At 38.3% G+C, this 16929-nt stretch overlaps 1 protein-coding gene across 9 annotated transcripts in view; it reads right to left on the bottom strand.

The window, feature by feature from the left end:
• Window positions 1-2729: 2729 nt before the first annotated feature.
• The window catches only part of TBC1D12 (TBC1 domain family member 12), a 136496-nt gene continuing 122296 nt past the window's right edge, over window positions 2730-16929 (bottom strand). For 7 of the 9 annotated variants that reach the window (XM_507936.7, XM_009458959.5, XM_016918893.3 and 4 more), the window contains 4 exons: window positions 16366-16494; window positions 15992-16101; window positions 6975-7233; window positions 2730-5637 (listed from right to left, as the gene is read on the bottom strand). In XM_507936.7, the coding sequence (XP_507936.4) occupies window positions 5569-5637; window positions 6975-7233; window positions 15992-16101; window positions 16366-16494 (567 nt within the window). In that variant the 3' untranslated portion in view covers window positions 2730-5568. The remainder of the gene's footprint in view (window positions 5638-6974; window positions 7234-15991; window positions 16102-16365; window positions 16495-16929) is intronic. The other 2 variants (XR_010146987.1, XR_010146988.1) reach the window with 1 other exon arrangement.

The following is a 16929-nucleotide window of genomic DNA, read 5'->3' as shown; positions in this document are numbered from 1 at the left end:
GAGTGTGGATTTTTATTACGAGGAATGCCATTAGAGGATCTTGAGTAAAAAAATGATAGAAATTAATTTACACTTTTTTTTTTTTTTTTTTTTTTTTTTTGAGACGGAGTCTTGCTCTGTCGCCCAGGCTGGAGTGCAATGGTGTGATCTCGGCTCACTGCAACCTCCGCCTCTTGGGTTCAAGCGATTCTCCTGCCTCAGCCTCCCAAGTAGCTGGGATTACAGGCACCTACCACCATGCCCAGCTAATTTTTGTACTTTCAGTAGTGACAGGGTTTCACTATGTTGGTCAGGCTGGTCTCAACTCCTGACCTCAAGTGATCCGCCCACCTCAGCTTCCTAAGGTGCTGGGATGGCAGGTGCGAGCCACCGTGCCCAGTTGATTTACACTGTTAAAAGGTAATGAAACATGTAAGCTAATTAAAAATTTCATAAGATGTGTTTGCTTTTCAAGGGCTCACATAAGAGGCTTTTTTGTTGCCTAACTTACCCCATTTTTTTTTTTTTAAGACGGAGTCTCGCTCTGTCACCCAGGCTGGAGTGCAGCGGGCGATCTTGGGTCACTGCAAGCTCCACCTCCCGGGTTCACGCCATTCTCTTGCCTCAGCCTGCCGAGTAGCTGGGATTACAGGAATACCCCACCAAGCCTGGCTAATTTTGTATTTTTAGTAGAAACGGGGTTTCTCCATGTTGGTAAGGCTGGTCCCGAACTCCTGACCTCAGGTAATCCGCCTGCCTTGGCCTCCCAAAGTGCTGGAATTAAAGGCGTGAGCCACCGTGCCCAGCCCAATTTTTTTTTAAATGTTTTTGAGAAAGTGTCTCACTCTGTTGCACAGGCTGGAGTCCAGTGGTGTGATCAGTGTAGCCTCAACCTCCCAGGCTCAGGCAATCCTCCTACCTCAGCCTTCCAAGTAGCTGAGACTACAGGCACATGCTACCATGCCCAGCTAATTTTTAAATTTTTTGTAGAGATGGTCTCACTATGTTGCCCAGGCTAATGTGGAGCTCCTCAGATCAAGTGGTGCTCCTGCCTCAGCCTCCCAAAGTGCTAGGATCACAGACATGAGCCACCGTGCTCAGCTGTGACCAGAATTTGAAGCTTCACTTTCTGCTTTTATACCATTGTGTATAGCATTATGCCTGAGGATGAAAAATGAGAACATATATACCCCATTGTTGTCAATTTTATATACTCCTTCAAGTCTATATTCATTTATCATTTACATATTTATTATAAAAATGATTTTCCAAATACATTGCAATAATACAAAAGTCATTTTACTTTAAATTTAATAAAGTCATTATTGTTTACGTAAATGTTCAAATGAAACACTTTCATAATGTAATTTTAGTCAAATTTCCTTCCTGGTGTTTACTGGAAAATAAATGGAATCTACAAAATAAAATGCACATAAGCAAATTCTCATTAATTGAGATCAAGGGATGATCAATATGAACAGCAGAATATCTTGAAAGAAAGGCAATTTTGGAATTTCCCAAACCTTAAAACTTTATGTAGCCTAACAAAATATTAAGAGGCAGTGCTTGGCAATAATCAGGGCTTAAGACATATAAGTGTATTAATTCAAATTTCCCATGTTTGCAATTACACTCTTACCAAGCAAACAATATTTTTAAAGAGCAGGGCTTTCTCTGGAGTGGTTAGTTTCCCTGAAATCCTGGATTTCATTTTAGTTTTTACATGTTGTAAAGCAGTGACGTTCTAGTTAATGAGGTTTTATTAGAGTTGAGAATTCATATTTTAGACAATGCTTGTCAAACAGCAAAATAATACGATTCCATACAAAAATAACATTTTTTTCCTCTCAGAAGACTGTTTTCTGACACTATCAATTAGTCATGACAAATTTAATTTTAATGTAACTTACTGTCCAATGCTACCTTACACTTTTTTGACTCTTTTTTATACTAGTCCCTGCTGTCTGAACACACTCTTGGAATATAAAATAATTTTATCTTACCCAAACAAAAACATAAAATGAAAAATAAAAATAAATCATATGACATTATGAAGTAAGATAAATTATTTCATGATTATCTGCTTTAGAATTATACCCTTCAGTAGTGTAGACTCTAAAGAGTTGACTGGCCTAGGTCAAAATAACATTAGTTCCTAAGCTGCAAGGAACGCTATTATCTTGAAGTCAGAGATTTTGAAAATGTCAATGTCATTTTGCAAATGCTACCTAATTTTATAAAGTCAAACAAATATACTCAAAGGTCACATATGCAAAAGACATCAGCAAAAGCTGACTACAGAAAACTATGCGAGTTACTGGAGTCTTCTAACAGCATTTTTTTTTTCTAACAGCATTTAAGGCATTGTAGACCTGGACTAAAGGAACATTAAGTAAGAAATATATATATTGAGTAGACAAACAAATGAAACACCATATTAAATTTCACATTATTTTGAGTATTTTAGGAAAAGTTTTTTTTTAATTGAAAATATACTGTAACAACAACAACAAAAACTGCCATATACTGACCATGTGAATTATCACATATTTCCTACATACTGGGCTCAAGAGAAGATACAGTACAATATTTTAGCTGCCAGTACTGCCAATCTAAAAAGACTGAAGGCTTAGTGCATTCCTTGGAAGACAAATTTGGCAAACAAAAACAAAGATTATTTCCTTCGTTTCCTTGAGATGCAGTTAAATAAAACAGATATCCCCAAAGTAATGAAGACTCATTTCAAGTAATTACTCTGCTTACCAGTTTTATTTACACAGTAATTGTTATGAGTGGTTTTTAGTGAATTCTTTGTATTTACATTTTATATACACATTTATACTTGAAAGGTAAAGAAACTGTACAATAACAAAAAAATAAGAAAAACAAATACAGTAACTTAGGTCCAACTGAGGAAACAAATACATGAAAGTATGATTAAATTTAGTCAGGTAGTATAACCTGAATGAGATTACTGCCAGAGGTTATATTCCCTCTATCAAGGATACCAATACCAAGGAAGTAGTTACTGGAGTTAAAAGGTCATTCTAAAACCTGCTAAGACCATGGCCACTCCTTCAATATTTTATTATATTACCAGTCTTTAATAAGTAAGTCCCTATAATAGCAATTACCTTTTGAGGGTTCTACTAGTAGTCCTTAGACTAGAATGACCCATGGGGTAAAAATATATGGGCACCCTAGGGCCCCATACTCCTAAAGAGGCAGTCACTACACTAACAAGGATCGCAGGCTTGTTAGTTTGAAAACTATATACACTAACAGAAATAGTGTGCTTAAGTGTTGTTTCAAACTAAACTGCAACATAAAAACACACTGTAAATCTAACCAAACAGCATGTTATATAGCCATCACTCATAACACTCAAGTGACTTAGTTTAGGTTCAAATTTAAACATAATAGGACAATAGCAATATGTCATTAGAGATCAGAGATCTCTGTCCATCAGATATAGCCTTGCCGCCACCTAAAGATGCGTTCGCTGCCTCATGTATGTCTCTAGTAGCAGTTCCGAAAGCCAATGCATTCACTCTTGGAAAGACAACGTCAATTGTTCTGACATTGCTGTTGGCTACATTTAACTAATTCTATGATATGGTACTAGAGCTCAGGAAATACATCAAGCCAGATCACTCTGTTCAGACCTCCCAAGGGAAACATGTTCCCTGGACAGCACCTGACTGGGAAAAGACTGTTAATGTTGCTATAAAATGCAAAATAGTAAAAGCAGCATTTTCCCCAATTTACTATTCAGTGAGAAAGCCAAGCAGAAACCCAATGCAGCACATTGTGAAGAGTTTCAATGCTCTATTTTCAGCAGTTAAGCCAGGCATACCACCTCCTTCATCTGACCTGGATCCTGCTCTGGACTTCAAGGAAACACACACCTGATTAGCAGTTCAAGAACTCGACATAAAAATAATTCATGCTATGTTTCAATTGGAGGGTCATGACACTGTTGGGCCCACAGGCAAAGCATTCATAAGTCAATTTAATTTAAGCTCATATCTACCTTTTTGAAAATGACTCCCTATGTTACAATGAAAGAATTCATCAAATAATGATTCAATCATGCAGCACTACTTCCTAGAGTTGGCAGGGAAATCATGCATTTCTTGGCGGTTGAGAGAAGGCTGATCCAAAAACACAGTGAAGAGATGTTCCCATTCCTCAAAGTATTTCACCTCCGTGGGCATGATGATTTAAAACCTGCTAAGTTCCCGAACCTATGCAAAGTGGCCAATGTGAGGAAGCAGAAGTTGGATAACTCATTCAGAGGCTACCAATCTTCCAAAGAGTCACTATCTAGACTAGCGGATAGTGAGGTAGACGAGGGCAGTATCAAGACCTTCCTTGAAGAAAGCAATGATGAGTAAAGAAGATGAGGATGGGTTATAGGCAGCATTTAGTGTACCATGTGAAGAGATTAAGATGGCACTGACACATAAAAGAATCAATAACAAGACTAATCTCCTTACCCAGCTTCTTCAGGCAACTGAATCAAGAGATAGGATGTAGACTTAGAAAAAAAATTAACTTTACCTTTTTCTTTTATTCTTATTTCCACTGATTAGGAAAAATTATGCATAGAGTTTTACAAGTCACAGATTTAGCTACATATTAGATTTCAAATTTCAAACTGGAGTTAAACAGTGGAAGAATTGTAACTAAAAAATATGAAGTCTTGCCAAGTAGCATGCTGTTTAAGGACTCTCAGGATTCATTACTTTTTACTCTTATCACTGAGAAACATCATATATGTTTTTGGACTTACTCTCAAAGTCAAGTCTTCAATCCACTAAAGTGCAAAGCACTTTCCTTCTACCAGTTATTTATAGTTTTCTTAATGTCAAATTATTAGATGAATAATTTGTTAGACTAGAACCAGAATGGCTAAAATTCTCTGAGTGATAGGAATTCCTTAAGGAAGACAAAAAATTTCCCTTAAAAAACGAATGGACACGATACTATGGAAAAACATCTAAACAAACAATAAACAATCTCCCACCAACATTTCCAGTTCCTAGGTAACTCGAATTTGCCCCAACTTGTGAATGAAGATAAATGACATCTTCAGTGACTTAAATAATTTACAACCAAATTTGTTCATTACTGGTCTATAATATCTTCAAAAGGTCAGAACTGGAAACAATGTCTGTACTATAGTACTTTGGAGGTTAACAGTAGTATTTAACAATCCTACTCTAGCCTCCAGAGTATCTTTGTGGTAACTGTTACAAAAGAAAAGATGTAAAAATTTGAAGTATCTTCAAAGCTATTTTAAAAATTTATTGCATTTTGTTTACTCCAAATTGTGGAGTATAAACTCACCATTTAAACTTTTTCCTTTGAAAAATGACTCTACCTACAAAATAATAGTTTATTAATACTGTCAATAAGTTACTTATTTCATTTACTTCAGCCATAAAATGTAAAATCAGCAGTTTTCCACCTCTTGATTCTTTTAGGTATCTCCAACATTTTCTTCCACGCCTTTTACATAGGAAACAAAAAACCTTTATCCAAAAACCACTTTTTCTATGTCAGTTAGTCTGTCAATTTTGAAGACTAGCTTTTCAAAGCAGGACTACTGTTCTTGTCTCCTTCTTTAATATCCTTCATTACAGATGCAAAGACCTGAAAATTATATAAAATAAAGATTAATCCTCAAAAACTACCACCCAGATTAAAGAGATTTAAATAACTATAGTTCATAAACATGAAAAAGCTTTATTATACTTAACACTGTCCCCGAAAGTGTGCCATTCTCAAATCCCCTTTATTTTTTTCTAATCATGAAATATGATTAGATTCCAATTTTTACCAATTGCCAACTATTCTGAAATTACTATTTGGTAACATAACATTTTCTGAACCAATAAGACTGTGAATTTAATAATGCCAATTGTTTATATCATTCATGGATTGAGTGATACTGCTATCCTTTTATGTCACTTAACTTAGATTGCCAATGCTTTTACTTTCCTAACAAGACTAAGCATCTAAAAGCCAGGACCATACATTATATATTCTTTCAACTACAAACCCTAGTACACAGTAGGTATTTAATATAATAAAATTGTTGTCTATTTGAAATACCAAAGTAATAACTACTCTGGCAAATAAATGACTACTGTGGGTTGTACTTCACTAAATTGATATTACTGGACTTAAATAAAATAAAGCCCAGTCAGGTGCAGTGGCTCATGCCTGTAATCACAGCACTTTGGGAGGCTGAGGCGGGCAGATCACAAGGTCAGGAGATCGAGACCATCCTGGCTAACATGGTGAAACCCCATCTCTACTAAAAATACAAAAAATTAGCTGGGCGTGGTGGCACGTGCCTGTAATCCCAGCTACTCGGGAGACTGAGGCAAAAGAATTGCTTGAACCCGGGAGACGGTGGTTGTAGTGAGCCAAGATCACACCACTGCACTCCAGCCTGGGCGACAGAGTGAGTCAAAATAAAATAAAATAAAATAGGCCAGGCGCGGTGACTGACGCCTGTAATCCCAACACTTTGGGAGGCCAAGACGAGTGGATCACAAGGTCAGGAGATTGAGACAATCCTGGCTAACACAGTGAAACCCCATCTCTACTAAAAATACAAAAAATTAGCCGGGCGTGGTGGCGGGCACCTGTAGTCCCAGCTACTTGGGAGGCTGAGGCAGGATAATGGTGTGAACCCAGGAGGTGGAGCTTGCAGTGAGCCGAGATCACACCACTGCACTCCAGCCTGGGTGACAGAGCGAGACTCCGTCTCAAAAAAAAAAAAAATAAAATAAAATAAAATAAGCCCTATGTTTGGATAGCTGCAAAGTGGGCAATTTGATTTAAACTCTTGCTTCTTAGAAGTCAAAAATTATTTTTAAAAGACATATTTTTAAGTACTAACTTTTAAGAAATACCTAACCTTTTTACAATAAGTCAACTGCTTTAACACATCTATTAAAGATAAGAAAATGTCACTCTACCTGAGTCCATTTTTTGGTGCTATTCTGCATCTGAATGGCTGCAATACAACTGAACAGCTTTTCCGACGTGATATCTTCTGGCAATTTAGTTAGAAACTGTGCTATATGAATAAAGTCCATCTGCAGGAGAATATCTTCATATAATCGGAGGATTCCTAATCCAGTCCTAAATAAAAATTCTTCCCCATCTCTGCAAAATACATCCCAGACTCGACAGGCCAGATCAAGTGGTAGTGATTTGCTATATAGCGTGAAGATCCTAAAATTAGAGGGAAAAATGGTCACTGAAATTTTTCATTCATTGACTCATTTACTCAGTAAGCATCTCTATAAAAAAAGAACAGTGTTTAATTAGGGATAAGAAGGCAAATAACATATGGTTTTCCCATCCTGGCCAACATGGTGAAACCCCGTCTCTACTAAAAATACAAAAATTAGCTGGGCATGGTGGCACACACCTATAGTCCCAGCTACGTGGGAGGCTGAGGCAGGAGAATCGCTCGAACCCAGGAGGCGGAGGTTGCAGCGAGCCGAGATCGTGCCACTGCACTCCAGCCTGGTGATAGAGTGAGACTCTGTCTCAGAAAAAAAAAAAAAAAAAAAAGGCTTCCTCCCTCAAACTTGAGTAGTGGGAAATTAAATAATAAATAACAAAATTATGTGAATTTACAACCTTATGTAGAGGAAAGGCCTAATATATACTAGAGTGGTAGAACAGTCTGGTAGTTAAAAGGGTATGAGCTATGAAACCAGAATGCCTGAATTTGAATCCTGAATTTGCCACTTATTAGTTGTGTTACCTTGAGCAGGATAGTTGTCTTTACTGTGCCTCAGTTTCTTCATTAGTAAACTATAAGAAAACTACCTACCTCTCAGGATTGTTTTAAAAATTATAGTAGTTAATAAATGTAAAAGTGTTTACATCAGCGTTTGGCATGTAAGAAATGCTAAATAAAAATTATTATTATTGTATGAAGAACTCAAATATCATCTTTTAGTGACCTAATATAAACTCAAAGTCTGACTTCTCTCTTTTCTCTTCCCCTTGCACAAACATCCATTGTTTTGTTTTGTCTTTTTCCTCCACCCAGCTTTATTTACTACTTCTTTTGAAGCATGTATACCTTCCAATAGAATCACCAAAATGGTTTTTCCCAACCTTTCTGACAATGTCTGACCACGTAATTCTTTATCCAGTGGTTCTCTGGGAGCCATTCTGGTTGGGGGAAGTGGGGAGAGTAAGTATTACAGGACTTGTCTTGAAGTTGCCTTGGCAAAGAAAGTATACAATTGTTTACACTGATTGTGTGTTTATTTGAGGTAGTGCTGATGGGGTTTGAGGAAGGGAACTAAAAGCTTCCTCGCTAAAATAATTTTTTAAAAAATCCTTTTGCACTGCCACTTATTCATTCCTATCCCACAAAAATGTCTCTGGGATTTGTATATAATAAACTCAACAGAGACATGAAACAAAAGTCCATCCCTACCTCTTAAATTACAAACACGTATTTAATCATATGACAAAAACCACTTTTGGTAGTATAAAACTCCCTGTTCAAAATGAGGAGTGCCTAGGCTCAGGTTCTAGTATACAGTACTTACTCTTTATTAGTTCTCTCCTGTCCCCCACATCAATTGTGATCCTGCTATCCCCCATGCTCACACTTCTCAAGACTGACAATGGAGGATTTTTTTTTCCTTCTTAATGGAATTAGTATTTAAACTTGGATCTCAGTCCCATAATATTAAAAAACCCTTCTCCCATTTTCTTGGGTCCTTCCCTGAGTAACTCTAACGCTCTTGGGGGACGGGAAGAGAATACATTGAAAAATAATTTTTTTTTTTTAATGGAGTTTTGCTCTTGTTGCTCAGGCTGGAGTGCAATGGCAAAATCTCAGCTCACCGCAACCTCCACCTCCCGGGTTCAAGCGATTCTCCTGCCTCAGCCTCCCGAGTAGCTGTGATTACAGGTATGGACCACCACGCCCGGCTAATTTTGTATTTTTAGTAGAGACGGCGTTTCTCCATGTTGGTCAGGCTGGTCTCGAATTCCCGACCTGAGGTGATCTGCCTGCCTCGGACTCCCAAAGTGCTGGGATTACAGGCATGAGCCACTGTGCCCAGCCAATAACTTCATTTTTAAAAAAGCCTAAATCAGTCGGGTCTGGTGGCTCATGCCTGTAATCTCAGCCTTTGGGAGGCCAATGTGGGAGGATCGCTTGCATCCAGGAGTTCAAGGCCAGCCTGGGCAACATAGTGAGACCCCATCTCTATAAAATAGCAAAAATTAGTTGGGTGTAGTGGTTTGCCTGTAGCCCCAGATACTCGAGAGGCTGAGGTGGGCAGACTGCTTAAGCCTGGGATTTTGAGGCTGCAGTGAGCTGTGATCACGCCACTGCACTCAGCCTGGGTGACAGAGTGGGAGCCTGTCTCAAAAAAATTTAAAAAAAAAATCCTGAACCAAAGAAGACCTGAGAAGACACATTTGACCAATGCCATTATTTATTTTTCTACATTAAAGCTTAATACCATTTACGTGAAACCCACTGGTTGTGAATTGTTAAGAATTAAAGTTTAAATATGTCATCTGTACTCTTCCCCCCTCCTTAAATTATCATGTGAATTCTTTTTTTTTTTTTTGGAGACACAGTCTTGCTCTATTTCCCAGGTTAGAGTGAAGTGGCAGGATCTCGGCTCACTGCAACCTCTGCCTCCCGGGTTCAAGAGATTCTCATGCCTCAGCCTCCCGAGTAGCTGGGATTACAGGTGCCTGCCACTACACCTGGCTAATTTTTGTATTTTTAGTAGAGACAGGGTTTCACCATATTGTCCAGGCTGGTCTTGAACTCCTGACCTCAGACGATCCACCCGCCTCGGCCTCCCAAAGTGCTGGGATTACAGGTATGAGCCACCTGTAATAGGATTACAGGTGTGAGCCTCTGCACCCATGTGTATTCTTAACAACAACCTGTCTTAAGATCAACTGCTCCATCTCTTTGGCAAAATTCACCCACCATTCTATAATCTACTGGGTATTGCTTCAAAGGCAAACTCTCCAAGTTAAAACAAAAGATTTTCAACAGAAAACATGATAAAAGACATTAGTGCCTAAATAAGGCATCATTCTTCTATCAGAAAACTGGATACATTAATAATAGGTACAAAAATAATAAGGAGTAAACTTAGGAGTAAATTTAACCAAGGAGGTGAAAGACCTCTACAAGGAAAACACTGATGAAAGAAATTGAAGAGGATACAAACAAATGGAAAGACATCCCATGTTCATAGATTGGAAGAATTAATATTGTTCAAATGACAATACTACCCAATATAATCTATAGATTCCATAAAATCCCTATCAAAATACCAATGACACTCTTCACAGAAATAAAAAAACCATCCTAAAATTTATATAAAACCTCAAAAGACTTCAAACAACAAAAGTAATCTTGAGAAAAGAAGAAAAAAAAAAAGCTGGAGGCATTAGACTACCAGATCTCAAAATACACTACAAAGCCATAGTAACCCAAACAGAATAGTACTGGCATAAAAACAGATACATAGAAAAATGGCACAGAATAGAGAACCCAGAAGTTAATCCACATTATCTATAGCCAACTGATTTTTGACAAAGATGCCAAGAACACTAATTCGGGAAAGGACAGTCTCTTCAATAAATGGTGCTGGGGGAAAAACTGGATATGCATATGAAAATTAAACAAAACAAAACTAGACCCCCACTTCTCACCCTATACAAAAGTCAACTGAAGATGGATCAAAGACCTAAATGTAAGACACAAAACTATAAAACTATCAGAAGAAAACATAGGGGAAATGCTTCAGGACATTAGTCTTGGAAAAAATGTTATTAGTAAGATCTCAGAAGTATAGGCACCAAAACCAAAAATAAACAAATTCCCATTTTTAGATTATATCAAACTAAAAAGCTTCTGCACACCAAATAAAGCAATCAATAGCATAAAAAAAAACCCCACAGAATGGGAAAAAATATCTTCAACTATTCATCTGACAGGAAATTAATAGGCAAAATCTATGAGGAACTTAAATATCTCAACAGCAAAAGAAAAAAAAAAAAAAAAAGGCCAGGCACCATGGCTCATGCCTGTAATCCCAGCATTTTGGGAAGCTGAGACGGTGGATCACTTGAGGTCAGGAGTTCCAGACCAGCCTGGCCAACATGGTGAAACCCCGTCTCTACTAAAAATACAAAAATTAGCCAGGTCTGGTGCACACCTGTAGTCCCAGCTACTCCAGTGGCTGAGGCACGAGAATCACTTGAACCCTGAAGGTGGAGGTTGCAATGAGCCAAGATCACGCCAAGGCACTCCAGCCTGGGCAACAGAGTGCAGAGAATGACTCCGTCACACACACACACACAATCAATCCAGCTAAAAAATGGGCAAATGATCTGAACAGACATTGCTCAAAAGAAGACACACAAATGACCAACAGATATATTTTAAAATGCTCAACATAATTAAGCATCAGGGAAATGCAAATCAAAAGCATAATGAGGTATCCTCTTACCCCAGTTAGGATAGCTATTATCAAAAGGACAAAAAATAACAAATGCTGGCAAGGATGCAAAGAAAAGGGAACTCTTATACACTGTTGTTGTGAATGTAAAGTACAGCCACTATGGAGAACAGTATGGCGATTCCTCAGAAAACTACAAATAGAATGACCATATGATCCAGCAATGACACTACTGGGTATATACCCAAAGGAATTGAAATCAGTATGTTTAAGATAGGTCTGCACTCCCATGTTTACTGCAGCACTATTCACAATAGCCAAGATATGGAATCAACCTGAGTATCCAACAACAGATGAATGGATAAAGAAAATGTGGTACATACACACAATGGAATGCTACTAAGCCACAAAAAAGAATGAAATCCTGTCATTTGTGGCAACATGGATAGAACCAGAGGACATTATGTTAAGTGAAATACTGCATGTTCTCATTCATATGCAGAAGCTAAAAAATGCTAGTCACTCTCTTTTTCTTTCTTTTTTTTTTTTTCTCAGAGACAGGGCCTGGTTCTGTTGCTCAGGCTGGAATATAGTGGTACAATATCAGCTCACTTGAGCCTCCTAGGCTCAAGCCATCCTCCCACCTCAGCCTCCCAAGTAGCTGGGACTACAGGTGATGCCACCATGTACCATACAGCTAATTTTTGTATTTTTTGTAGAGATGGGGTTTCGCCATCTTGCCTAGGCTGGTCTCAAACTCTGAGCTCAAGCAGTCAGCCTGCTGCAGCCTCCCAAAGTGCTAGGATTATGAGCATGAGCCATCGCACTGGCCAGCTGATCTCATAAAAGTAAAAAGTAGAACAGAGGATACTAGAGGCTGGGAAGGGTGGAGAGAAGGAAGAGATAGGCTGAAATTTGTTAAAATATACAAAATTACAGCCACATAGGAGGAATAAGTTCTAGTGTTCTATAGCACTGTAGGGTAACTATAGTTAACATATGGTTTCAAATAGGACAACTATACTGAATGTTCCTAACACAAAGAAATGATAAATGTTTGAGATGATGGATATGCTAATTACCCTGGTCTCATCACTATACATTATATGTACAGAAACATCACTATGTACCCCATGGATATGTACAATTATTATGTGTCAACTAAAAAAAATTTTTTTAAATTCAAAAGTGAAAAGAAAAAGAAACCTTAATTTCATTAAACCACATAGCTTAAGAAATTAACTTTTAGAAAATGTAATATACATTGTTACATTGTTGCAATTACGGTTTTTTTGTTTAGCTTTTTTTTTTTTTTTTTGAGACGGAGTCTTGCTCTGTAGCCCAGGCTGGAGTGCAGTGGCGTGATCCTGGCTCACTGCAACCTTGGCCTCCTGGGTTCAAGCGATTCTCGTGCCTCAGCCTCCTGACTCACTGCAACCTTGGCCTCCTGGGTTCAAGCAATTCTCGTGCCTCAGCCTCCCGAGTGGCTGGGACTACAGGCACAGGCCACCACATCCGGCATATTTTTAGTAGAAACAGGGTTTCACCATGTTGGCCAGGCTGGTCTGGAACTCCTGAGCTCAGGTGATTTGCCCACCTCGGCTTCCCAAAGTGCTAGGATTACAGGCATGAGCCACCATGCCCAGCCATTATATTTTCTTTAGAAAATATTTATTTATATTGTATAATACTTGAACAGCAATGATTCGACCTTCACTATGACATTCTACTTCCGCATCTCAATTTCTTCAGCTCTAAAATGATGAATTTGGATTACTTCCAGTTCTAAAATCCCACCTCTCTTACAACTAAAAAAACCCTAAATATTCCTCTTCAGTAAAAGCAGTGTTGGTCATGTTGTAGTTAACTTTATAAAGAATATGGTTTCTGGAACTGGACTGCTGAGGTTTTAGTTTCTATTCTGCCATTTATTAACTGTGAAATATTAGGTATGGTACTCAAGCCTATCAAAATTTCAGTATCAATTATCCAGGCATGGTGACGCATACCTGTAATCCCAACTACTCAGGAGGCTGAGGTGGGAGGAATGCTTGAGCCCAGGAGTTCCAGGTGGGAGGAGCTGTGATTGCGCCACCGCACTCTAACCCGGGCAACAGAACTAGACTCTGTCTCAAAAAATAAAAAATAAAAAAAAATTTTTTTAATGAACGAAAAAATAAAAAACAAAATTTCAGGTTCCCCATCAGTATGTGGTAAAAATTACAGTATATATCTTTTTTTTTTTTTTTTTAAATGGAGTCTCGCTCTGTCTAGAGTGCTGTGGCGCGATCTCGACTCACTGCAACCTCCAACTCCCTGGTTCAAGGGATTCTCCAACCTCAGCCTCCCAAGTAGCTGGGACTACAGGCATGCACCACCATGCCTCGCTAATTTTTGTATTTTTAGTAGAAATGGGGTTTCACCATGTTGGCCAGGATGGTCTCGATCTCCTGACCTCGTGATCTGCCCGCCTCGGCCTCCCAAAGTGCTGGGATTACAGGCGTGAGCCATCATGCCCGGGTTTACAGTACTTATGTGGTTGTTCTGATTAAACAGAAAAAAAGTATGTGTGGTAGAAACTGGCTGTTTACCAAACCATTTCTTTTTCTTTCTGGGCAAACAGCTAAACCACATTTTGCATCTTCACTTGCAGTTAGTTGTGGCCACATGACTGAGTCCTGGCCAGTGGAATGTGAGAGGAGGAGATGCATAATACCTCTAGGCTTAGCTTCCCAAAATCTCCCCTTGTGAGTCTCCTTGTTCTCTCCCCTTCTGTGAAAACCCTGGAAATGCCTTGTTAAAGATGGTGGAAGTAAAAAATGGAAGGAACGTTGGTGCCTGAATTACAGGTTGTAGGAGAGCTGTATGCCTATTAGGAACACCATTAATATCATTAGTCTTAATATGACAAACAAAAAGTCTAAAAAACTTTGAACTTTAAACACAAGTAATAAAATGGTGATCCTGTCTGCAGTATACATGATTTGGCAACATACATAATTTTTTTTTAATAGGATCTCGTTCTGTCACCCAGGCTGGAGGACAGTGGTGCAATCATAGCTCACTGTAACCTTAAACTGCTGTGCTCAAGCAATCCTCCCACCTCAGCCTCCTGAGTAGCTGGGACTACAGGAATGCACGACTATGTCTGGCCAATTTTTTTATTTTTATTTTTTGTAGAAATGGGGTCTTGCTGTGGTGCCCAGGCTGATCTCAAACTCCTGGCCTCCAGCAATCCTCCCGCCTTGGCCTCCCAAATTGTTGGGACTACAGGCGTCAGCCACTGCACTTGGCCTTTTTTTTTAAGCTAGAGAAAGTCTAGGAAATAAAATTGTGTGTGGAACAGTAAAAAGCTGAGCTATTCATATGTGAAACTTGGAGAAAGTATATCGTATTTACATTTATTACATTTTTTAAAAAAATTTCAGACAATATGTAAGAAGGGAGATCAAATTAAAAAATTCAAATTGGTGTCATCTTGGGGAAAAAAAGCTGGATAAAACCTTGAAATAAAAAGAAACAATATGAAGCCCTTAGTAAAGAAACACTATTATAACTATCATAAGCCCTTGTGTGTTAATAATAAAATAAATAGCAACTAACTCTGAGAGCTTAGTATGTGCTAGGCATTGAATGAGATAATCCACGTAAAACACCCTCGCTACAACTCAAGATAAAGATAATATTATTCCCAGTTTATAGACAAAAAACTGAAACACAAACTGAGAGATTCTGATTTCAACCCAGAGTCTATGCTCTTTTTTTTTTTTTTTTTTTTTTTTTTTTGAGATAGAGTTTCGCTCTGTTGCCCAGGCTGCAGTGCAGGAGTGTGATCTCGGTTCACTGCAACATCTGCCTCTCAGGTTCCAACAATTGTCCTGCTGCAGCCTACAGCGACTACACCCAGCTAAGTTCTTTTTTTTTTTTTTTGAGCTGGAGTCTCGATCTGTCACCAGGCTGGAGTGCAGTATCGCAATCTTGGCTCACTGCAACCTCCCGCCTCCTGGGTTCAAGCGATTCTCCTGCCTCAGCCTCCCGAGTAGCTGGGATTACAGGTGCATGCCACTATACCTGGCTAATTTTTGTACTTTTAGTAGAGACAGGGTTTCACCATGTTAGTCAGGCTGGTCTCGAACTCCTGACCTCGTGATCCACCCACCAAAGTGCTAAGATTACAGGCATGAGCCACCGTGCCTGGCCAAGACTAAGTTTTTGTATATTTAGTAGAGACGGGGTTTCGCCATGTGGGGCAGGCTGGTCTTGAACTCCTGACCTCAGGTGATCCGCCCACCTCGGCCTCCCAAAGTGCTGGGATTACAGACATGAGCCACCACACCCAGCCGAGTCCATGCTCTTAATCAAATGCGTCCCCACAAAAATTTGGAAGTTTCTAAATTTGTAAAAGAAGGCTCTTTATATGTAAAATCCTGCACATGAGATTTACTCTAGTTCCTAAAACACATGAAAAGTTATACTTTATTTCCTTTTCATTATTATATATTACGTATGTTATGACTTACCAGTCTATCAAGTATATATCTGGTGTAAGACTGTAAGATTTGAAGTGAAGAAATAATTTGGAAAGATTTTCTTCAAAGAATACTTCAAATGTTGCAAAATATTTCAACATCTAAAGATTAAAAAATCAATAAAATTATGAAAGTGTATAGTCTAGAAATAAAGAAATTAAACACTTAAACACTAACAGGAAATCTTGCTCATTAAGAATCTCATCTTTTTCTGAGTCTTCTCAGCAAACATTCATTAATAAACTATAATATAATGATAAGTTTATATTAGATTAGATTGTCTTGGCCTTCTAATTATTGTTTTTCACTCTAAGAGGGCATTCAAACTACAGAAACAAACAAAGGAAAACATGATCCATTCATACCATGCTGTGATCCACACGAAAAAAGGCCAACTGGCATGGCTTATTCAGGAGATTGGCAAATGCGATAAAGGCATCTGCCTCTTCCAAATTGAGAATGAGTACTGCTGCAATGAAGGACATCCCTTGGACCTTCAAAGGGAGAAAAATTTAGTCAAAATGGACTTACAATAATAAATCTATATAGTTTATTTTATTGTACTCCTGAAAAATTACAGTGACATTACAAAGTAGAATTAACCAAGATTTCTTTTTTCCTTCCCAGCAAAGGTAAATACAGAGAGCCCCTAATGATTATGAAATCTCCCTAATTTCTTGTTCATATGGTGTGGTTTTTCAACATTAGGGAGAATTTTTGAAAAACAAAAAAGTATCAGATTTTACTGCTACAAAAGGCTATCTCAGCGTATTACCTAGTTTTCATTTCCTCTCAGTCTGAATTCTTTCAAAATAGAGTACAGAATCACAAAATTTAATAAAAATCAGGTGATTATTTTCATTGTTATAACACATCTGAGTAAAAAATGAAGAACTCAGAATAAAAGAGATCTATCAGAAGTGCTGCTG

The sequence above is a fragment of the Pan troglodytes genome, chromosome 8 (genome assembly GCF_028858775.2).
Source record: "Pan troglodytes isolate AG18354 chromosome 8, NHGRI_mPanTro3-v2.0_pri, whole genome shotgun sequence".
Taxonomy (NCBI): Eukaryota; Metazoa; Chordata; class Mammalia; order Primates; family Hominidae; genus Pan; species Pan troglodytes.
Note: the sequence above shows the minus strand (reverse complement) of the source record. Positions and strands in the feature narration are given on the sequence as shown.